General features: G+C 47.1%; 1 protein-coding gene across 2 annotated transcripts in view; it reads left to right on the top strand.

The window, feature by feature from the left end:
• Positions 1-24,370, top strand: part of ITGA11 (integrin subunit alpha 11) — a 508,108-nt gene that overhangs the window by 450,867 nt on the left and 32,871 nt on the right. For both annotated transcript variants that reach the window (XM_085644636.1, XM_085644637.1), the window contains 3 exons: positions 390-476; positions 10,047-10,157; positions 11,315-11,410. In XM_085644636.1, the coding sequence (XP_085500762.1) occupies positions 390-476; positions 10,047-10,157; positions 11,315-11,410 (294 nt within the window). The remainder of the gene's footprint in view (positions 1-389; positions 477-10,046; positions 10,158-11,314; positions 11,411-24,370) is intronic.

Below are 24,370 nucleotides of genomic sequence, written 5' to 3'. Positions count from 1 at the left end.
CTCGTGTGGGTGAGCTCTGAAGACAGGCTCTTGAGAGGCTCAGAATAGGGCTATCGCTGAGGTATACACCTCACCATGTACCTGGCCTAGAAGTGCACTCCTATGGGGGAGCTCTGGAGACAGTCTCTTGAGAGCCCCAAATTAGGGCTATCGCTGAGGTATACACCTCATGTGTCAGGCCTAGAAGTGCACTCCTATGGGGGAGCTCTGGAGACAGTCTCTTGAGAGCCCCACATTAGGGCTATCGCTGAGGTATACACCTCACCATGCACTTGGCCTAGAAGTGCACTTGTGTGGGTGAGCTCTGGAGACAGGCTCTTGAGAGGCTCAGAATAGGTAGAGTGCTAGAGGTATATGCTTCATCGGCGCTTATGTGTTTCTATTCACAGGAGAACATCACCTGCAATATCTGGGGGAACAACACAGAATATCAGCGCTATCCCACTGATGAAGACCTGACCTCTCATCAACAACTGGTGAAGTACCTTCTATTCAGTCTTTGCTTTTGGTTAATGATTACTGTGTGCTCAGCAAGATCCCAATTTCGAAACATGTAATACACTTAGGATATGGCATGCTGGAGCTTATACTAAGAGGCACTGATACAGGTAGTACTACCTACACACAGTGCCCCCAACCTGCGTTACTCCAGAATGATGTGAGCATCAACTTGCATGCAGCACTGCATATATACATGGGCACCGACCTGGTGTACTTCATACTCAGATGGGCACATAGCTGCAGCACATTATTCTCAAAGAAGCAGAGACTTGCAAAATACCATGCGCTGTGGGTGCACAGACCTGCAGTACTACATACTTAAGAAATGCAGTACTTCATGCTCAGACTGCCATAGACCTGAAATACTTAATACTCAGATGCACTCAGATTTGCAGACCTGTATATTCAAAGGCGCACAGACCTGCAGTACTTTCTGCTCAAATGGGCTCAGACTAGCACTTCTTTACACTTGGATGGACACAGACCTGCTGTACCTATCAAGCAGATAGGCACAGACCCACGGACCTCCGGTGTTTCATACTCAAATAGGAACACCCTTCACTACTTTAAAAGTACAGGAAAACAGGCCTGCAGTGCTTCAGTGTCAGATAGGCACAAACCTGCAGTGCCTCTCAAGCGATAGACACAAACCCACAGTACTTTTGGGCAGATTTATAATAACTGGCGCATCCCTGCATATCAGCAGGGATGCACCAGTTATTGTGCGCCACGGCTCCGCCACCATGGATGCGCCGCATTTACAATGCGGCGCACCATGGGGCAAAAACGGCACAGATGCGTGACGCATCTGTGCCGTAAAAGTGGCGCATTGCTGGAGTTGCGTCGCAAGCGCGACGCAGCTCCAGCAATGCTTTGGGGGACCTATCTTCACAATGCTGTGTCAATCCTTAGGCCTGCTTCAAGCAGGCGCAGGGTTTTGACGCAGCATGGGCTCAAAAGTGACTGAGTGAAATCTTGTAGATTTCACTCAGCCACATTTAGGAGGCGTTCCTGCGACGGAACGCCCCCCCTGCACAGGTACGCCTACTGCTGGTGCAGGGCTTTACAACGTGACGCATCTCCCAGATGCGTCACGTTGTAAATACCCCGCAGCATGGCGCAGGATTTGCGCCGCCGCTGCGTCACAAAAGTGACGCAACAGTGGCGTAAATGAGGCGCAAGGGCCTCATAAATCTGCCCCTTTATATTTAGATCGGTCCCGTACGTCATACTCAAATAGGTACGTACACACCTACCCTACCTTATAATTGATTGAGAAGAAGTAGATGGGCCCAATCTAAAATACTTCACACTCATATAGGCAGAGACCTGCAGTGCTTCATACAATGATAGGCCGAGATCTATAATACTTCAAGGTCACGTAGGCACAGACTTTCGGTACTTTATACTTGATGGCAAAGATCTGCAATATTTTAAACTATGATAGGCACAGACTTGCAGTACCTCAGACAGGCACTGACCTGTAGCACATCACACTCAGATGGGTTCATAATGCAATCATTTATTTCGAGATGTGAACAGGCCAGCGGTACATCATACTCTGACAGGCACAGACTTCCAGTACTTTGTTGATTACTAATGCTAAACACGCTTCAGTACATTTCACAAGATTCTTTTTTTAAAACAATCAATCTTATATTAAATACAATGGGGCAGATTTATAATAACTGGCGCATCCCTGCATATCAGCAGGGATGCGCCAGTTATTGTGCGCCACAGCTCCGCCACCATGGATGCGCCGCATTTACAATGCGGCGCACCATGGGGGAAAAACGGCACAGATGCGTGACGCATCTGTGCCGTAAAAGTGGCGCATTGCTGGAGTTGCGTCGCAAGCGCGACGCAGCTCCAGCAATGCTCTGGGGGGACCTATCTTCACAATGCTGCGTCAATCCTTACGCCTGCTTCAAGCAGGCGCAGGGTTTTGACGCAGCATGGGCTCAAAAGTGACTGAGTGAAATCTTGTAGATTTCACTCAGCCACTTTTAGGAGGCGTTCCTGCGACGGAACGCCCCCCCCTGCACAGGTACGCCTACTGCTGGCGCAGGGCTTTACAACGTGACGCATCTCCCAGATGCGTCACTTTGTAAATACCCCGCAGCGTGGCGCAGGATTTGCGTCGCCGCTGCGTCACAAAAGTGACGCAACGGCGGCGTAAATGAGGCGCAAGGGCCTCATAAATCTGCCCCAATGTGTCATTCGTGCTTTCCAAAAGATCACTCATTTATTAAATACCAACTGAGACTGGGCAGCCAACATGTGTTTCACTTTTTCTGGTGCGCTTCCAGGTTTGAAAGAAAAGATTGTGGGTTGGGAGTAGAATACCTCCTTGTACTAGTATCACTGTGGAGCAGGAGGCCCCTACTATTCCCTAATGCACATCTCTCACCACTCAATAAACAAACAATAATTCCAATATGGCAGACCCTAGGTACTCACTTTGTAGGGCTCCACACAGCAGACTTTATTACTTGGTGTCCTGATGTGCACAGGCCTGCAGCACCTGTGGCTCAGCGGGTAACGCCCTGCTGTAATTTAAACCCAGATGTGCACAGGCCTGCAGCACCTATGGCTCAGAGGGTAACAGACCTGATGTAATTTAAACCCAGATGTGCACAGGCTGCAGCACCTATGGCTCAGAGGGTATCAGACCTGCTGTAATTTAAACCCAGATGTGCACAGGCCTGCAGCACCTATGGCTCAGAGGGTATCAGACCTGCTGTAATTTAAACCCAGATGTGCACAGGCTGCTAGTACTTCACGCTCAGCTGGGCTCACACCCAGGAACCTCGCACTCAGATGGACCCAAGCCACAAGGACTATATATTCGTTGACTTCGCGGTTTTGGCACCATCTCCAGATCTCTGGCAGGCAGTAATTCCTTCTCCTCCTTTCTTTAAATGACATTCCTCAGGTGCTGGCTCCTAAAACATTCCATTAACATTTCGGGATTCCTGGTCCTCAGCGCCAGGCATTCAATTTAATCTAGTTCATCTGTCTTAAATATTTCCGAGGCTTCCAGCCCAGCACTGTCTCCTGAAATCATGTTCTTAATCAATAAGCCCAGAGACAGACCAGAAAAGACACCGTGGCTCCTTCTCCAGAGGAGAGGAAACACGAAGGCGAGAGCTGCATGAAAAGACGGGGATGAGGTGGAGGCGCTCACCGGTCATTGCCCAAGCCTTCGAGCCACTTCTACCTTATCTACATTACCACGATGAAGTTAACTCGTGCCTCGTAGACATTCTTTGGAGGTGTAAGGCTGCAGTTTATTACATATCCCCAACCACAGGTGGTATATCCTCATTTCTGATCTATTCCCACCCTAGCCAGGCTATCACCAAGCTCCGCTCTGTTGACTAAATCAAAGGCACTGAAGAGGCCCATAAATGTCAGGTGAATGGAACCTTTCTTGGCCTTTACATGTCTACCAATGATCAACTGAAGGTTTAGGCATTGTTCTACAGTGCCAACCCCTGGTTGAAACCCACACTGAACTCTTGACAAGGGCCTTTATTCCTGCATCCATGCCTTCCCAATATCTTATGGGAGCTGTCCAGAAGGGAAGCAGAACGGCAACAGGTCGGGGAGTTTCTGCTCTTGTTTTTTAAAGATGGAAGCAACTATGGCTTCTCTCCATGTTGGAATATGTTTCCCCTTTATAGACGCCTTAAAACACTAGTTAAATTGGAGCCCAGAGTGGAATATTATCTTAACAAAATATCCAAAGGAACTCCATCCAGGCCGTATGCCTTTCCAGCAGGGTTCTGATTTTGCAGCAAAGACGTCCTTTATCTCAATGGTTTCACTAAGGGCATCATATAGCCCCGAATTAAAGGCTTCTGTTTATCTGTAATAATTACCAATAGCGTTGTTTCCGGGATTAAAAATACTAGTAAAATGATCTATCCAAACTTCAACAGGTATAACTGTGTCCAATGTTGAATCTCATACCCAGTGAAGAACGGTTGATTTACAACATTCCAAAAGGCTGCACTGTCCCTCAATCTAGCAGCCTTTTCCAACTCCTGACAGCCCGCCTTTCTTATCTCACCTCTCCTAGCCTCAAGGGTAGCTTTATAGGGCCTCCTTGCAGCCTAGATTTCTTCTCTGGCATGCGGGGTATTAGAAAGTGCCAATTTCAGACTCTTGTGGGCCAAAGTGCACGCATGACTAAACCAGTCTACGGGAGAGATTGATATCGATGTTCTATTTAGCCTCAAACCTTTATCCACGGAGGCACGCAAGACTCTAAAAGTATCTATAATAAACCTGGGAGATCCATCCACCGATGTCGATGTTAAAATGACTTGAAAGTTCTTCTTTACAAGGTTATGCACGAAGGTCCCCTTATTTAATTTCTTCCGTTTTATCCTGATGCCTTTATTGCGCATATTGGTAATGGTAAATTCTTCAATCTCCATGCAGTACCCAACAGATTTAAGTCAAGGACCATTGTAAGATATTGTGATTTCTTATACAGGCAGCAATTGAATTACATCATACTCCAATATAATTTTCGTCAAATCGAGGGATGGGATAAAAAAAAGTCACTCTCACTTCCATTAGTGGCTCCATTATAAGTAGGAAGTCGAGGTGTCCCATTTACCCTGTATTCTTTGGCAAAAGGCAATTGCCTGAAGACCGTGATCCCTTTGCACAGTATTTCAGCATCCTTAGGTTGATTAACCCATGTTTGATGTTGTTTCATCCCATGCACATGCAATATTTGCCCATAGCTACGTTAAGCTTCCTATGCAATGTTTTCACTGCACTGTGGTATGTTGCTCCCCTCCATTCAAAATCAAGTTCAGTTCAGACCATATATTTGTTGTCACATCCAGCAGCCTAGCTGCCCCCACGAGACCTCTGCTTGGGTCAACGAGTAGTTGATATGTGCAATTGTCTATCAAATTCTTGCTTCCAAAGTATATAGCCAAGATACCTATCTGGTCGCCAGTGTTTCTTCAGCCGTTCGTTGACCTTTGGGTAGAGTTTGGCCCATCTCATGCCCTGCGTGCCAGACCACTTCACATTTGTGTCACTGAGCCTTGGCCCTTTGAATTTTGATCTTCTTTCTGGGCCCGTCCCATCGCTGGGACTGTTTTTCAAATTGAATTGCATGTTACATTTTGGAGAACTCCAGCTTTCTTCTCCTTGTCTGTGACATCAATAGGAATGCAACCACTATTGATAACCACCCCTCTAGAGTTCTGTTTCCACCTTCCATTTTTTATATTGATGTTTCACAAAGGGCCCTCCACCACGTGCTCGTGGGGTCATTTTCAAAGTGTAACATCACTCTGAAATGTTGGTTTTAGTACAGAGAAAGAGAGAGAGACGAGAAACATTGAGGCCAACAGCAATGTTGAGCATATCCAGTTGGCAACTTATTGTACAGTTAACTACTCAAGGTGCCAGTACAACTTATCTGGTGCCACAGCGTACATTTGAAGATAGTGTGAAAGAATTTACAGGCACTTTAATGGAAATCACATAGGGTTTATGGAGATATTATGGAACATTGATAGATGGCGGACTATCAGGAACTCCTGAGCACATTGTCTCCCGTAAGAGTGGACCTACTGATCCTCCCACCACGTATCAGCTTTGGTCTCTCTTATCAAGGACTGTTTAGAATGAGCTGGCAGAATGGAAACAGATAACTATTCAGGCTGAAATAAGAATTTGATGGTTCCTTAAAGCAAAGTTTGTAAAACCTTTAAGATTTGTCTAAGTAAGAGTCTTCGGATTGCTGTGATTCACTGGCTGAGGTTCGATTTGTTAGTTATAACTCGTGAACAATTTGTAGCTAAATGTAGCTAGCAAGGTCTCAAGTCTGTCGTCTTTGAGTTAAGATAAAATAGAGCCACGCCCATGGGTCGAGACTTCCTGGTATCGGGGAGTTTTTTGTCATGTACGTTTTTCGAGCAAACGTAGATCAGTCTCTGTCCACATACCTGCCAACGTTTCAAAACAGGAATGTTGGAGATTTTGGAGAAAACAAATCTGGGGAATGCATTTTCCCCATTAACGTCTGTTGAAACAGAGGCAATTTTAGGCAGGATAGGGCTAAAATAAAGCAATTTTTGGCTGGGAGTCTTCTGCCGGAATTGGGTCTGTTGGCACGTACGCACTGAGCACCGATGTGTTTTCAGTCAGTGCGGCCCACTCTCCATGCTTCTACACAGTTTAGAAGGTCAGCCTGACAGACATTCTTCTTGTTCAGGCCAGGCAGCCAGGAGCTGAACATGCTCTAAATGCACAGGCTCCTGGCTGCCTGAGCGGAACATTGCCAGCTGAGGATTTAGGTTTTAGGCCCCGAAAGTGCCCAGGACCGAGTGTTAATCAGTGACACCTCATCACAGAGTTGGGTGGTGTCAGCAGTCTGACTGCCTACATCCCTTTCTGCGACGAGTCAGAGACCGTCACCTTACCTCATTGGCTGACCTAAGGCTAGCCAATGAGGGAAGGCAGTAATCACAACCTTCCTGGAACCTCCGAGGCTTCCTTCCCAGAGAGCTGCAGTGAAGGAAAGTTTTATGTTTTTGATGTTTGATGTGTGTATGTATGAATGTATGCATGTATGTGTATTTGTGTGTGAACAGGGGCGGCTCCTCTGCTAAGGCGTAGGAGCGTCGCCCCACTGCCTTTCAGCACGGCAAAAAAGGAAAAATAAAATGATAATAAAGCAATGTTATTATCATTTTATTTCACTGTGCTGGGGCAGTTGTGTGTGGCGGGCTAGTGCTGCGCAAGGGGGAGGAGTGGTGATACCCTCATAAGTGCAGATAAATGTTTGGCTGGCCCTCCGGGGCCGGCCTAACATTCATACGCACTTAGCATGTTTGAGAACATACCCAGGCTTCCATTCCCCATCTGAGCGCCGAACCACAGCGCTCAGACCAATGTAATTGGCTTAGGGAAGCCTGAGTGCTTAACAATCACAGACTGCATTGCAGTGTTGTGATTGGCTCAGGGTAACCCATCCTGCTTCCTGTTCCAGCAGAAGCCAGGAAGAGAGCAGAAAAGAGGCGGCGCCCGGATAGCCAGCTGGCCGACAGGTAAGTGATTTTTTTCCTTCTCCACCCCTTACCCCCCTCTCTCACCCCTCCTCCACTGCCCCCGCCCCACTACTGATTCGCAGGACCCCGGCCCTGGCAAAGTGCTCGGCCGGCCCCCCGGGGGTTGGGGTTGCCGCCGAGCTCTTTGCCAGGGCTGGTTTTCGGCCGATTTTGTTACAGGGCCGATTTTGCAGCTATGCTGCAAAAACGGCCCTGTAACAAAAACGGGCCCCAGGGGCCCAAAACCGGCCACCACCAGTGCAGCGCACCAGGGGATTGCCCGGTGCCCGCTACGGCCAGTCCGGCCCTGGCCACAAGTGTGTGAGTGTTGTGAATGGGTGTGTGTGAATGCATAGGTGTCAGTGAGTGTCTATGTGGGCTTGTGTGGCCTCCCACCCCCCTCCCTGGTAAAATTACTGGCCGCCACTATTCTAATATCTGTCAGTGTCTGCAGACAGGGGAACGAGTCCCACAGAGACAAAATGATTTGCCTGAAGTCAGAGCCGGACTTTAGCATGTGCAAGCTGGGCCCACGCCCAGGAGCAGATATTTTGCCGGGAGCAGGAGCTACTTGCTGCACTCTTCTTCTGACGTGGCTGCACAGAAAAGTGCATTTAAACACCGTCTCTGGAGGCTGGTGGTGCCATTGTCTGCATTTTAACTGCCTTTCTTCTCATGGCTTTCCTCTTTCTTGCTTCCCTTACCTCCCCTCCCATTTTTTTTTAACACACAGACAGTTAAATAGAACGAATGGGAGGGGGGGCTAAATTTGTTTTCGCCTAGTGCGCTTTCTGAGCAAAGGCTGAGGTCTGCCAGAAGCAATGATGTGAAGGAAAGGCTCCTGGCTCTACAGTCGGTAATCTGTTTTTTTCATCGCAGAGGGTGTGCCTGCATAACAGCTTCTCTGTAACTGAGCGCGTCTCTAGTGCAATGAGCTGGTCTTCTAGTTACTGTCTCCTCTCATACATGTGGTTCAGGTTATGCCTTGTGATTGCTTACAGAGGCGTAGCATCAGGAAGGGGGGTGCTTGGGGTTTTACATCCCCCTAGTAAATGTATTCTGTAGTACAGGTGCTTTACATCAGGTATGGTGAGGTGTTTGTCGGATTTTACTTGGCATTTTTACATATACATGCAGACAGAAACACACACACACACACACTCTCTCTCTCTCTCTCTCCTTCTCTCGTTAAGGGTCTAAAAAAAATATTTTACAAAATATTGAGTAATAATTACCCTTCACTATCTGCACTACTCTCTCTTCCTCCTGCTCCTTAAGGCCCCCTCCTGCCCTGCTTCTTGTATAATGGATTTTAACCAGCGTGATTGTTGGGAAATCTAAGGCCCACACACCCTCAATCTTACTGACCAAGCTACGCCCCTGATTGTTTACTTCTGGCTTTGAAATCTCCTCATTCCATGGTGTGATGCACTAAATATGTGTTCTGTGTCCTTGCAGAGCAGTTGACCACACTTGGCCAACTGCACACTTCATCTTGTCATGTTTCACAATTTTGCTTCTGCACGTTTTTTCCAGTACGCCTGTGATTATAGGGTGGTGCACACGCTGGCTGTTGGCCTATAATGTATGAGAGGCGTCCTGGATTGCAGCAAAATGGGCCAATTTGCAGACCTACAGCTGCCTTGAAATAGTTTGTAGAGAAAGAGGAATCAGTGTGTTCTTTATGTGTAGCCGAGTTCAACATCAAACACACTGAAGGTGATGGGAGGAAAGCTTGAAATACTCTAACCAGTGGCAATTGCTCTGGGCAGCATTCCAGCCCAGCTTTTTGTGCCCACCATGACAGCACCTCAGATTAGTGCCAGCCATATGCAAATCAGCCTTGGTCCTGCTTCAATAGAAACGGAGCAGATTGACCGGCCATGACAGGTCCTCTCTGAACTATAACACAAGCAACCCAAGACTGAATTGGGCCTATTTGGACCTCTTCGGACAAGTTCAGCTTGGTTACAGTGGGACAGTGAGCACAGTACCCATGTCTGGGCAGACCCTTGGCAACTTACGGGGGTACATCAAACACAGCTGTGATGAGAGGAGTGCTTGCAAATAGTCTAACCACTGACAGTCTCTCTGGGTAACATTCCAAACCATTGCTGTCTTGCGCATCATGCCACCCCAGATTAGACCCAGCATTGGTCCAGTAACAACATATCCAGCCCAAACTACCAAGCCACGTCCTGTTTGAACCGGAACACAAGCAACACAAGACCAGTTTCGGCCCAGTTCAACATCAGCCTCTACCTGCTCTAACTGGCTTTACAGCAGCCACAAGTCAAGAAATCTTTTCTGTTCTCGTGCACAGCAGATTGACTCTGCACCTTGTACAAGTTGAGTTGCATCTGTGCATGCTATCCAATATATTTTTCACTTTCACTCAGATATGCGGGACCCAGCCAAGCATTGTATTCTGACATCCATCTCCTATGCTTTATTTTACAGAATTACAGTAATGCCGATGTGGTTTCCATCGACTGCAATGTGAAACTGGCTTCAAATGAAGAAGTGACGTTCCTCATTCATGGAAGACTGTGGTTGAAGTCCCTTAAAGCAGTAAGTAGACTTGTCACACCCTAAAGTCATAGCCAGAGAGCACAAGACAACCTTAGGTCAGAAGGAGGGGCATGAAATGGCAAGACTCTCAACCTATATGTTCCCTTACTCGATCGGGTCAATCAAGTTAAGAAGGTCATTTAATAGAATTTCCTACTTTTGAATGAAGACAGCTAGCGGGGCCAGACCCACAGACACCTCAGCAGATAACTCGTAGGGCTTGATGCTAAACAGCGTCAGACCCAGGAGATTCAACTATAGGACCTTGGGTGAGTTGAGGGGTTGAAGTGGGAGGTGGTGCAGCAAGGAGTAGAGCATTATGCAATATTAAGGTTTAATGAACATTTATTAGTGCAAACACAAGGAGATGATGGACGGAGCACTGACATTTTTGAGACACTCAACCCCAGTCACAGATCAGGGTTAAATTCATCATCGTTCGTTAGCTCACTTCACCACCCCAGTTCAGACCCAGCAATATGAAAATCAGATTTGACCCAATGCCTTATGGGAACAGTCCAGCCCAAACTGCCAAGCAAGATCTTCCCTGGACCAGAAACAAGCATCCTGGAACTGGTTTCGGGGTAACATCCCTCATCAGCCAGGCCAGCTTGAATCCAGTGGCAATGTGAGCAAAGGACCCATGTCTGCCAACTTAGGGCGAACAAAGCAAATACAAGGAAATGATGTAATGTAATGTAATATAAATTATAAAGCGCAGTCTCATGCCCTGAGGTGTCTTGATGAAGGACAGAGCACTGAAACTCTTCAGACACTCACTCCCAGTCACAGATCTGGGTTGAATCCATCATCATTCCTTAGCTCACTTCGCCACCATGGCTTGGCAGTTCGGGCTGGACTGTTCCCATGAGGCACAGGGTCAAGACTGATTTGCATATGGATTGGTCTGAACTGGGGTGGCAAAGTGAGCTAAAGAACGATGATGTATTCAACCCAAATGTGTGACTGGGGGTGAGTGTCTGAAAAGTTTCAGCGCTCCATCCACTGTCTCCTTTTGTTTGCATTTATTAGAGCCCCACTTCATTGTAGATTGCACAATTTGTCATTATTTCAAACTTTGCTGGTCGGTAACTTTTCAATGTATTTCTCATTGTTGGTCAGCTCTATGGGCTTTACCTGTTTTTTTGTCCTTGCAGCTGAAGTTCCGATCATTGAAACTGGTCGTAAACGCCGCCCTGCAGCGTAAATTTCACAGCCCCTTCATATTTCAAGAGGATGAACCAAGTCGACAGGTAGAGGTTTTTTTTTATCTCTCCCTGCTCTTCCTTGTAGCGATAACCATCAGTTTTCTTAGCGTCTCCTCCAAAGGTGAAATCCCCTTGTACCACGTTTTTCTAGACTATGTGGTCAAGGGACAATCTGATGTCAGATCAATTCCTAAACCACTCTCTGACTTTTCCTGCTTTTATCAGCATACCGCCGTCCTCATCCTTATTAAATTATTGGTAATGACCGTCAGACAGTGCGCAAACACAAAGTGTTTAGGAGGTGCGATTGAATATCCAACTTTTATCAAAAGATAATAGTACAGAAACTGTTTGATTAGCTGGTCATGCACAGTGTAAGTTCTAACAACAGTAGGAAATCATGACATTTTTATTGTTCAGATATTGGAACTCTGCTAGACTCTACATGATACACCTTGGCCACTTGAGGATAATATGGGACTGATTTTGAATGACTCCTGCATAAGGATGTTTTATTATAAATTATGTGGAGTTGGCCGTACCTAGAAGTTGCCTGGTGCAATAAATCTAGCACCCCTGCAATTTTCTCAAGGTACATTTCATCAGGTGAAACCTGAACATGGGGAAAATGCCTGGAAAATAGCAGGACATGAAGATTCTGGTGCTAAAAAGCACCAAAAATCTAAAATTATAGCCCATTTTTCAGGGCAAAATTAGTAATATGTTTTATTTATCACATCAGATTTTACCATGTGCATGCAATAATCTTACAACCCCTCGGGACACCTATACTCAGGACCTAAGAACGTGCACATGGTTTTAGCCAGAAACTGCACTTCTATGAGTTTTAAACAAAGTAATATTCTACAAATTACCTGTCACCCAATTTATTTACTGTGTCCCTTATAGACCAAGTTGCTGCAGTAGAATTATGTCAGACAAGCTGTCCTGTTCTCTTACATCCATGATACCATTACTAACTATTAGCTACATTCACTTGACTTCATAGACCATTGACCGACCTTATTTAGTTTGATGCCTACCATTCAGCACAGCTATCTGGTTGCTAAAGACTTCTTGGGGATATTCTGAAAGCTGACATAAGAATGCATTCCACCCATTGGTTTCTCTTGGCTTTGTAACTCACATTTACTTGCTTTATGTTTGCTGGTTTTATTTGTTTTAGGCTGTCTAGCATGTTTTTGTCCCTCCAGTGGAGTAAACCCTGTTTACTGTGTTCTTCAACAAGTGCTTGCTTCTTTAATCAAGCCTCTAAATTTTGTTCTTATCTTGTCACATTTGTTGTACATTCAAAGACAGACGTTATATGTCAGGCTCTGTTTTTCGAGGGAGCTTGGTGTTTACTTTTCATTCTCTGACTTCAAAGTGAGAGGTTTTCTTTGATAATCTGGGGGCGTGAAAGGAAAGGCTTTTTTCTAGCGCACAAAAAGTTTAAATTTCTGTAAATAAACTGCGCAAATATTTCAGAATATACCAGAATTAGGAAAGCACAATTAGATTAAAACAATTCTAACTCTGCAGTGTGCTGGAAACAAATATATTAAAACTATTGAAACAAATCAATACACTAGGAGGTGTCATATCCACACATTATCGTTTGTGCATTGTATAGTTTTACCAGTAAAACTGTATGTCTGTGCAGATGTATTGGTCGTGTCAAGAGCACATGTGTTGTATGTAATTGCAGGGCACTAACACACTTAACATACTCCACTCTACGGCACTCCAGATCTCTCTATGGCACTCTGCTCTACTCCACCCTAGTCTACTCCACTCCACTCTACTACGACACACTACTCTACTCCATTCTGCAACACTCCACTCCATTCCACTCTATTACACTCTATGCCACTCCACTATATGACACTCTCCACCACTCTCTGCCACTAAATTATATTCCACTCTACTCCACTCAACTCTATGCCACTCCACTCTACGACACTCCACTATACCCACTTTACTCCACTATATGACACTTTACTCCTCTCTATGCTATGCCACTCCAATCTAAGACACTTTACAATTCTCGACGCCCCACTCTACTATACGCCACTCTATGCCCCTCCACTCTATGACACACCACTCTACCCCCTCCACTCTACGACACTTTACTCCACTCCCCGCCCAACCCTCCTCTCTATGACACTCTACCACAATCCATGCCACTCTACTTCACTCTGCAACTCTCCACACCTCTCTATAACCTCCCACTCCACAACACTTCACAACGCTCCAGTTTATCCCACTCCTCTACACCATGCCACTCTACAACACTTTACTCCACTCTACTCCCCTCCACTCCACTCTTCAACCCTCCAATTTAGGCCACTCTACTCCCCTCTGCGACACTTTACTCTGCTCTACGACACTCTACACCACTCCACTCTGCAACACTCTACTCTACAACTCTCTACTCCACCCCCTCCACTCTACTTCACTCCACTCTATGGCACTTCTCTCACTACATGCCACTCTTTGCCCCTCCACACTATGATTCCCGCCCCCATTGCTTAACAGCCCCTCCGCCTTCCTGCAGCCCCTCACCCCACTTTACTCCACTCTACTTCATGCACCTTTACTCCACTCTATAACACTCTATGTCACTCCACTCTACACCACTCTACTTAATGCCACTCCGCTCTATGCTCCTCCATTCTATGACACTGTACTTTACCCACTCTACTCTGCGCCGCTCTATACCACTCAACTCTTTTCCACTCTACTCCACCCTGCGTCACTGCACTCTACGCCACTGCACTCTACACCACTCCATGCCACTTTATTTTAACTTTATGCTACTCTACTCTATGGCACTCCCCTCTATGACCCTCCATTCTCTGACACTCTACTCCACCCCACTCTACTCTATGATACTCTATGCCATTTTTTACCACTTAACACTTTTACACTAGACTCTCTACGCTACTCCACTCTATGCCACTCCGTGCCACTAACTCTGTCATTCCACTATACAAAATTTCATTCCGCTCTAAGCTGCTCCTCTCTTCACCACTTTACTGCACTCTACACCCCTTTACTCTGTGCTCCCCCACGACCCTACCCTTTACAACACTCTCGCCACTCTACAACACTCCGCACCACTCTACAACACGCCACTCTACAAAACTCCATTCTATCCGACTTCACTCTACACCCCACCACTCCACACCCTTCCAATCTACTTCACTCTACTATACGACACTGTACTCCGCTTAACCCTACACCACAACACTCTAGGACACTCTTCCACCCTCTACCCTATGCCACTCCATGACACTCTATGCCACTCCACTCTATGACACTTTATTGCTCTCTGTGGTCCTCCATGACACTCTACTATAGGCCCCTCTACCACACTCTAAGCCACTTTACTCCACGAAACGTTACTCCACTCTATGCTAAGCCACTCAACTCTACAACACTTTACTCCACTCTATGCCCCCAATCTACATCCCTCCACTCTATGCGATTCCACTATACAACAATTTACTCCACTCTATGTCACCCTACTCTACTCCCCTACACCTCTACAACTCTCTGCTCCACTCTATGCAACTTCACTCTATGACAATCTATTACAATTCCCTCCACACTTCTCCACTCTATACCATTACACTCCCCTTTACTCCTTGACACTCCACTCCACTCTACTCCCTGACACTCCACTCCCCTCTACTCCCTGACACTCCACTCTCCTCTACTCCATGACACTCTACTCGAGCATACTCCACGCTACCCTACTACACTCCACTCTGCTCCAAGTCACTCCACTCTGTGACACTCCTTTGCACGCTATGCCACTCCACAACCTTCCACACTACTCCATGCCATTCCATGCTACTCTACTCCGCTCTGTGACACTCTCCTCTACGCCACTAACATTTAGCTATACTGAAGAGCAGCCACACTGGTGTACAACATGGCTAAAACACATTGGCAAAGCCAATAGCTCTTGGATAGGGGAGGCCTATTGGTTTTGCCAATGCTGGTCTATAGAAGCCCTCGCTGATTCTCCCAGGAACTGTGGGCCCATTGCAATCATTTCATTCTTCCCTGGGATCTACAATCACAATGTAATGACCCAGTTATTTCACCGCTGTGAGGCCGCCCACACCCTTGGTTACCTTAAAAAATGCTTCACACAATAAAAATAGATTTAAACATATAAAATGCTTCAGTCCCGCCCATGGAAGGAAGACGGCTGTGAGCCCACTTACCCATTACCTATTGTCTATTATTGCTCCCTCTGGCGGCCTTCAGCGACTACCCTCATTACATCGCTAGGATTTCTGAGCCCACCCTCAAATAATTCAATTCTTCCTCTCAGACGGACACTTCTAGATTTACTTGAGCAGCGTTTCTGCTCCCAAACCTGCAGGGCAGTGTGGCACCCCTCAGCCGATGCCCTTTGCCACTTACTCTCTCTCTTCCTCCCGCTGGGGTCTGCCCTTCTCCTGGAGTATGTCAGGAATGTGCCATGAATATCTGTGTTGCTGATTATATACAGACAAGAGTATGAGTAAATGGCAGTGCACGGACATGAGTATGCGCATAGCAGTGTATGTGCTTGTACATGGCTGTGAGTGGAGGGGCATGAATGTGCATATGGCAACGAGTGGGTGCATATCTATGTACGTAGTTGGCAGTGATTGTGTGCATGGCAGTCAGTATGTGTGTGTAGACTGTAGTACTCTTGTACATGACAGTGAGTTTATACATGGCAGTGAATAAGTGTACATATGTGAGATTCATTCTCCTGCCTGAAGCCTTTTCGTACACATTTGTGTATCAATCAATCAGCATTTCTATAACGCAGCACTGCCACCCCTAAGGTGTATCTGGGCACTGAGGGAACCTTGTGCTGTCAAAAGGTCAGGTCTTACATTTCTTCCTGAATCCCCCAGGGAGGCTGCTGTTCAGAGGTGGAAGGGCAGCCCGACCAGGTCTTAGCAGCGATAGAGGAGAAGGACCAGCCCCCGCTGCGGCTGTGACAGATGTGGGGATGTGCATGAGGGTGAATGAGGCAGAGCGCAGGTATCTTGCGGGCAGGTGGAAGTTCAGTCGATGGTTGATGTAGGATGGTCCTTGATTGTGTAGGGCTTTGTGGGCGTGCGTGAGGATCTAGAACTGGCATCTCTTCTGGATGGGGAGCCAGTGGAGGTTTCTGGGGTGAGGGGTGATGCGGGTCCATTTTGCAAGGTCAAGGATGAGTCTGGCTGCGGTGTTCTGTATGGTCTGGAGTCTTTTGAGGCGCTCGGTGGAAATTCCAACGTACAGAGCGTTGCCATTGTCGAGGCGGTAGGTGATGAGGGCATGCATGACCGTCTTTCTGGTGTTGATTGGGATCCATCTGAAGATTCTGCTGAGCATGCGAAGTGTGTGGAGGCAGGAGGGGGTGATTGCGTTGACTTATCATTTTATGATCAGTTGGCTGTCAAGGATGATGCCGAGGTTGCGTGCATGGTCTGTCGATGTGGGTCTTGGTCCGAGTTCTGCTGGCCACTGGCTGTGGTCCCATGCGGAGGGGTTCTTCCCAAAGAATAGCCATCACTTAATGATGCATGGCCACTCTATTTGTCTTAATGGCTGATGCACTTACAACCCGGGAGAATGGACTCTGAAGGTTGTAGGGATGTCCTGCTCATTCAGGCGCACCCTCACACTCATAGCGGAGCACCCCGCCTTCAGGATTGAAAGGCCTGCTTTAGGAGTGACATAGAGGTTTTAAGTGCTGTGACCTTAGATATAAGGGAACTTACATCTTTCATGGGTGGCATAATACATGCTTCAGTCCATGGGGGACCCTGGTGTACCTATGCCCTGGGTACCTTATTACCATATACTAGGAACTTACAAGGGTACACCAGTAGCCAATCTGGAGCGTACCTAAGTACTCACCATGTCCAATTTAGGGAAGAAGCACAGAGACTGGGGTCCTGATTAGCAGGATCCCAGTCAGAGTAATCAGTAAAACATAATGACACCTGCAAAAAGCGGGTGTGACCATGAAAGCAGATCCTACTTTCCTATACAACCCCTATACAATATCTGGAGAGTCCATCTGCGTTGGCATGGTTACTCCCAGGCCCATGTTACACTGAAAAGTCCATCCTGTGTAGGGAAATAGACCACCTCAAAAGTTTGAGATTTTCAGCCTTCATTTGTTTAAGCCATAAGAGGGGCTTATGGTCTGTCTGAACAAGGAAGTGAATAACAAACAGATATGGTCTGAACGTCTTCAAGGCCCAGACCACAGCAAAGGATGATGCCGAGGTTGCGTGCTTGGTTTGTCTTTGTGGGTGTTGGTCCGAGTTCTGCTGGCCACCAGCTACGGTCCTATGCGGAAGTGTTCTTCCCGAAGATCAGTAATTCTGTTTTTTCAGAGTTGAGTTTAAGGCAATGTCTCTCATCCATTTGTCTACTTTAGTCATGGCGTTGCAGAAGTTGGTTTTGGCATTGGAGGGTTCCTGGGTGAGCGAGAGGATTAGGTGAGTGTTGTCAGTTTAGGAGATTATGTTGAGTCGATGGGATCAGACGGTGTTTGCGAGGGGGGTATGTAGATGTTGAACAGGGTGGGGCTGAGAGATGATCCTTTGGGTACGCCACGTATAATGTCATTAGGTGTGGAGGTGAAGGTAGGCAGTTGGATGCTCTGTATGTGTTTTGAAAGGAAAGAGGCGATCCACTTTAGGGCGTTTTGCTGCTTGCCGATGTTGGGGAGTCTGTCAATGAGGGTGTGGTGGGAGATGGTGTCGAACGCAGCAGAGAGGTCGAAGAGGAACAGGGCCACAGTTTCTCCTCGGTCGAGAAGAATTCAGATTTCGTCTGTGGCGGCAATCAGCACGGTCTCAATGCAGTGATTGTAACAGATTCCTGATTGTGAGGTGTCGAATGGGTGGTTTAGTTCCAGGTATTCGGTGAGCTGTTGGTTGATGGCTTTCTCGAGTACTTTGGCTGGGTAGGGGAGCAGGGAGATTGTTCGGTAATTTTTGAGGTCTCTGGAGTCAGCATATGGCTTTTTTAGGAGGGGGTCTGACCTCTGTGTGTTTTCATCTGTCTTGGAAGGTTGCTGTGGAGATGTAGGTGGTGAGGATGCTGGTGAGTTCCGTGCAGATTTGGTTGGTTCTGAGATTAAAAAGATGGTGGGGGAAGGGATTGGTGGGCGCCCCAGAGCTGATGGATGTCATGTTGGTTGTGGTGGTCTGAGTGGTGAGTGGAACCTGGTGGTTATTGTTTGGCTGGTGTTCAAATGATTGATTGAGGTTGTTGATGGTGGATTGGGGGTTGAAGTTGTTGTAGATGGTGGCAATCTTGCTGTGGAAGTAGTCAGAGAGGGTGTCGCCGAGTTCTTTGGGAGGGGTGGATGTTTTTTTCTGTGGCTTTCAGGTTGGAGAATTCCTTAACAATTTTGAAGAGTTCCTTCATGTGGTTGGCTGCGGTGTTGATGCTGTCAGTGATGGCTGCTCTCTTGGCTTCCTTAATGTGCAGGTCATAGTTGCTAAAGTCTGCTTTGTGAGCTGCTCTGTCAGAGGGGTCCTTGGTGATGCGCCATCGCTTCTCACATTCGTAGGTATAGCGCTTGGTGGTTCTGAGCTTGGTGGGGTGTACCAGCTGGCTTGTTTTGAGGTTTTGTTGTTTTATGCTGGATTCAACGGAGCGCCTCTGTCGCCACATTTGTTGAGCCAGGCGGTGAAGTCCTGGACGGTTTGGTCACGATCTGCTGAAGTTTCGGTTTGAGTGGTGTTGAGGGCCAGTGTCCATTGAGTCTCGGTAACCTTGCCCCGCTGCTGTGGGTGGCGCTGTGGTGCTCGGTGGTGGTATGCTGGACATCAGAGATGGTAATGTGATCGAAGGCGTGGTCGGTCCAGGTGAGTTCTGTGATGTGGGATAATTTGATTCTGTCATTGTAGGTAAATATGGCATAGAGTGTGTGTCCAGCTTTGTGCGTGGGTTCATTAACTAGTTGGGTAAGGCCAGAGTTGGCGAGGTTCTCCAGGAGGGAGGTAGTGTTGGTGTTGCGGTCGTCAATGTGGAAATGGAGGTCACCAAGCAGTAGGTTTGGTGGGAATCGATGGCAAGGGGGGCAATGAGGTTGGAGATGGCATCACAAAAGGCTGGTCAGGGTCCCAGGGGTCTGTAAGTGAGGGTGCCTCTTATTGTGGTGTTAGCATCGGTTTGTAGTCGGAAGCTGAGGTGCTCCTTGAGAGGAATTGGGTTGTCGCCGGTGCATCGAATGGTTTCCTTGAAGATGATGGCGATGCCCCCGCCATGTTTGTTGGTGCTGTTTCAGTGTATCATCTTGTTGCCAACAGGAGTGGCGGTGGCAATGTTGGGGTTAGAGGAGGGGTTGAGCCACATTTCAGTGATAAAGGCCACGCCAGGGGAGAGGGTGGTGATGGTATCCCAGATTTCAGTGGTGTGTTTGCAGAGGAAGCAGGCATTGAGCAAGATGCATTGGAGCAGTTCCAGATTGTTAGTGCTTGTCTGAGCGGAAGTAGCTCTGGGTCCCGTGCGGTCAGGTGGTGCTGTGTAGCAGGAGAAGCAGTAGTGGTGGCATGGTGGCAGGTAAAGGATCATTTGGTAGACAGCAGAGAGGACGTTAAGCAGCTGTTGTTGCGGCGTCCGGGGTCTAGGGCCAGGAGCTCCTTGGTGGTGTAAGGGCAGATGGTGAGAGGACCAGGAGTTCTGGCACTTGCCTTTGGCACGACCACTGCCTGTGCACACCCTCCATAAGTAGCCCTGGGTGGTGAGAGGGGCTGTCAGGGAGGCGGGAGGGACTGTCTGGGCGGCGGGAGGGTCGGGAGCAGGAACCGAAACGGGGCGGGAGAAAGCAATGGGACTGGGCAGGGGAGCAAGCGAGAACAAAACACCCAAAACTCAGGAGAGGGGACCAATGGTAAATTACCACACAAATTACAACACTTTACCAAATTACAGTTAGCCAAAAAAATCATACCCACTGAGCAGGGAACATTAAATAAATACTAGAACTAAATGGAATTGGATGCCCACAAGTAAGGTGGATCTGCAGCCCAACCTGGCGGTCCTCTAGGCAGCGGGACCATACTTGCAGCTTTGGTGACTTGAGCGTAGTCCCGGACAGCAAGGAGCTAGACATGAGCAGGGAAGCGGTGCAATGACCAGGGGTCAAGGACTACTCCTTTGTCGATTGATTGCATCTGACTGCATCTCAGTATCTCTTTCTTAGGGCAGACGTGCCTTCTGTAGCCATGTATACATCGAGTAAGGGGATGTATATACAGGAAATCAAGTCTTTCCGTAAACACATAGATATCTGATACTTTCTCTAAAACGACTAGCACGTCTTTGTGGTTTACTTTATGGGCTTGTTCCATTATACAAACACATTCTTGCTAAATTTCTACGTAAAACTTCAGGACTGGAATGACAAAAACAGCAGCTGTGCTGTTGTCCGTGCATTAAAGGTTGGGTTGCCAGAGTTGTAAATTACATTTTTGTAAATATTGATTTTTATTTTTTGTATGGTGATCAATTTTGTAAGTCTCATTTTTGGGAGATGAGCTATCTGTCATTTACAATGGTACATACAATTTCCAACAGATGCTTTTCTGCAGTGCTGTTGTGGCTTGCCAGCTTGCATTTGTGACACTGCTTTGCAGAAAAGTTATCCTCTGCATATTTGTGTCCTGACACCACGCTCAGTTTTAACACGACCTCCCGGGGCCTAGAACACGAAAAAAAAGCCACCCAGTGTCCACAAAAAAAGAGACCTTCGAGAACATTGTGGAAGCAGTCCACACATTTCAAAGACCTGTTTGATAGAAATAGGGTCGACTCAGTTGATTAATGGCATAAGTAATGTCATCCAACTTCTGTTACGTGGGTTTTTTAAATCTTGCTTTGTGAAATCAGGTAACTCAGGATAATCCAACTTCCTAAGAGACTGCCCAGAGAGATGTTTGGAAGGAATGAGGCTCCATATCCAAATAAGTCAAAATATATTTCAGAATTGAAACCTCCAACTGCTCCCTGAAACGATAAAACCTGAGAATGTGAGAAGAACCGCTGACGATTTACTGGAAGTCATCTTAAAAGGAAACATAAGGACATGTCACAATTAGGGAATGAGGTCACAATGGGGCAAATCGCTTTGTCATCAATACTGGGAACGTGGCCAACCTGAGGAGAAGTGGGTAATGCATCTCTTTCTCTGGGGTTTGATGGAGTCAGAAGGAAGGGGGAATCAGATGTATTTTTCTAACTCGCAGGTTTCAGCAGCCGAGTTTCTTGCCACTTGTGAACTTGCAGGAAGCGATCCAACCTCAGACTCAGATATTTAGACAAAAGAATCCCCATATGGAAGTAAACTCAGTATTGTCTGTGTCCACTGTCAATTGGAAGCAAAATTCTCTTGGAAATTAAATCGTAGCCACAGACCTGCTTTCCCAGGTTTATTGTCCAGGGAGAGACGGCTGGACAAAGGCTGGCTTGAGTGATGGTCATCTCCTTAGCAAGAGCCTCTTTGTCTACAGCTAATTAAACTTGTCTTCCAGAAGACACCAAACATCAATGCCAAGTGAACGGTGGAGAGCAGCATGCCCTCCCTGAGAAAGTGATCATGCAGTGAAGATGCGCTCAGGACTGGAGTGCCCTCAGGAATCCTAAATAAGCAGCACCCCTGATTTTGGCAGCCTAGTCATGAAAGGACTGGTCTATTCCGCTATTTTTCTTGCATCTACAACAGCCAAACCATGGTGTGGCCAGGGAAACCAAGATCCAAGATTGAATTCCTGGCTGATTGCCTCTATCCTACTCAGACAAGACCAGGAATTGAAGCTGCACGTACTTGAAAGAAGACTGGCCAACCTGCGTGTGGAGGGTTCCTGCCTGCTTGAGCTGGGCATCAGCTTTACCAAGGTGGAACCCTGCACCAGCGAAGCACAGAGCCATCGGTCTACAAAGACCAGTGGGAATCAGTCATGGTAATATGTCTGCCCCAGAGCACAATGACAGCTGCAACAAATGTTTAGGACAAGAAACATCACTGCACATCAACACTGCTGAGGGTGAGACTGCTTTGTCCCTCAACGTCCAGGCTGTGAGCAGCTTCTTTGCAAAATCACCAGAAATCATGACCATGACAGCAAATGCCCTCTTGGGTGAGCCCAGTGGCACCTGGAGTAGTAGGACTCCAGAAAGAGCAGTCCCCTTGCCACAAAAAGAGGGTGATTATCTGAGTGGTAGAGCAGTGGCCAGTTTGGGGACATTTTATAAGGTTTGTGCGTAATTTGCTTTAGCGTAAATCCACAAAATTACTACAAAATGACACAATATGCAAATCTGTAATTTCATGCTATTTTTTTAACGAGAAATGCTTCTCACATCAGTTGTTGCCGCAAGAACGCATTTTAACCAAGCACCACAAACAACAGTTGCTCCTGTTCTGCTATTCTCATGCATTTGCAGTAACATTTTTACCATGAATAGCGCCATTTGCTGTAAATATTTACCACAAATGGGGCATAGTTACAGGAAATGGCATAATGGCATAATCTCTGAAATTTCATGTAAGAAGCATAATGCAAAATTCCTGGAATTATGCAAATTACATTGGCATGAATTAAACTCCACCCACACCTAATTTACATTTCATAGGATCTGCTACATTCACATTCCTGAAGTATGTCTTTGACAGCTGGCTAATTAAAACGAAATGCCCCCAATTTAGTCATTGTTACCACTGCTTTAGCTTTGAAGTGTGGCATTGTGTATTACTGTTGAGAGGCTGTATGTACAAAATGTTTGTGCTTAAGTGTTAAAATAATGCTTATGGTCAGAACGTAGCTTTTCACCGGAACCGTGAGTCCAGGATATTCAAGCTATGATTATGATGTTTCATCCTCTATCCTGGATTTCGGTGAGACGGCCTCTGAGGCTGCTGAGCCTCATGACCTCCTGCATCCTTCTGGTAACACATGCCCGCTAGCATATGCGGACTCTGCAGTGGCCTGAAGTTCCAGTGGATGAAGCATCAGGGGAATCTCTCTGATTTCGGATGGAACTGCAAAAGATCTGCAGTGGTGGCTGATGAACCATGATTGGGTCACCTGCAGACCCCTCTCCCTTCCCTTCCCGACCCAGAGCTCATGGTGGTGACAAATGCATCACTCCTGGTTTTGGAAGGCCATCTGGGAGAAGTGGAGATCAGAGAACTCTCATCTCTGGCGGAGTCTTAGCGCCACATAAACCTGTTGGAGTTGAGAGCAATTAGCTTGGCACTGAAAGCCTTTCTTCCTTCCATCAAGGGAAGGCTGGTGGCAGTAGTGGACCCTTTGTCATGAGTCCCTGCGACTCTGGACATGGTTGGTACTTCAGGATATATTCCTGGTCTTACATCACCTGGCAGACTCCCCAAAAGCCAGAGTGGACAAACTCAGCCATCAATACCTCGCAGTTCAGAAATGACGTCTCCATCCAGAGGTGGTGGGTCTCTTCTGCGACTGGGGAGAACCTTGGTTAGATCCATTTGCCACAACCGAGAAAGTGCAATGTCAACATTTTTGCGCATTTCTTCTCGATTGGAATTCAGGCATCCTATACACCCTCCTGTCAATACCACTCCTGCCCAGAGTTCTCAAGAAGATCAGGAGCGACTGGGTCAAAGTCATTCTTGTGGCTCTGGATCGTGCATAGAGAGTGTGGTATCCCGAACTTCGGAGCATGAGGAGCAGTCCTCTGATCAGGCTTACCCTTTTGTGAAGGATCTCCTTTCACAGCAACAGGGAAGCGTCCTGCACCCAACTCTGCGCATGCTCTGCCTTAATGCAAGGAGATTGAGTGACAGGAGTTGATATTCTTTGACTTTCCCTACAGAAGTCTGCAAAGTCATTTGGACAGCTAGGCATCTCTGAACTAAGAACATATACACCTGCCTTTGGGACAGGTTTGTGGCTTGGTGCACTGCCAAACATGTTCATACTCTCTCTGCATCTTTGTGTGAGG

Source organism: Triturus cristatus, chromosome 3_1 (assembly GCF_964204655.1).
Source record: "Triturus cristatus chromosome 3_1, aTriCri1.1, whole genome shotgun sequence".
In the NCBI taxonomy this organism is placed as follows: domain Eukaryota; kingdom Metazoa; phylum Chordata; class Amphibia; order Caudata; family Salamandridae; genus Triturus; species Triturus cristatus.
This window is presented reverse-complemented; position numbering and strand designations above follow the sequence as displayed.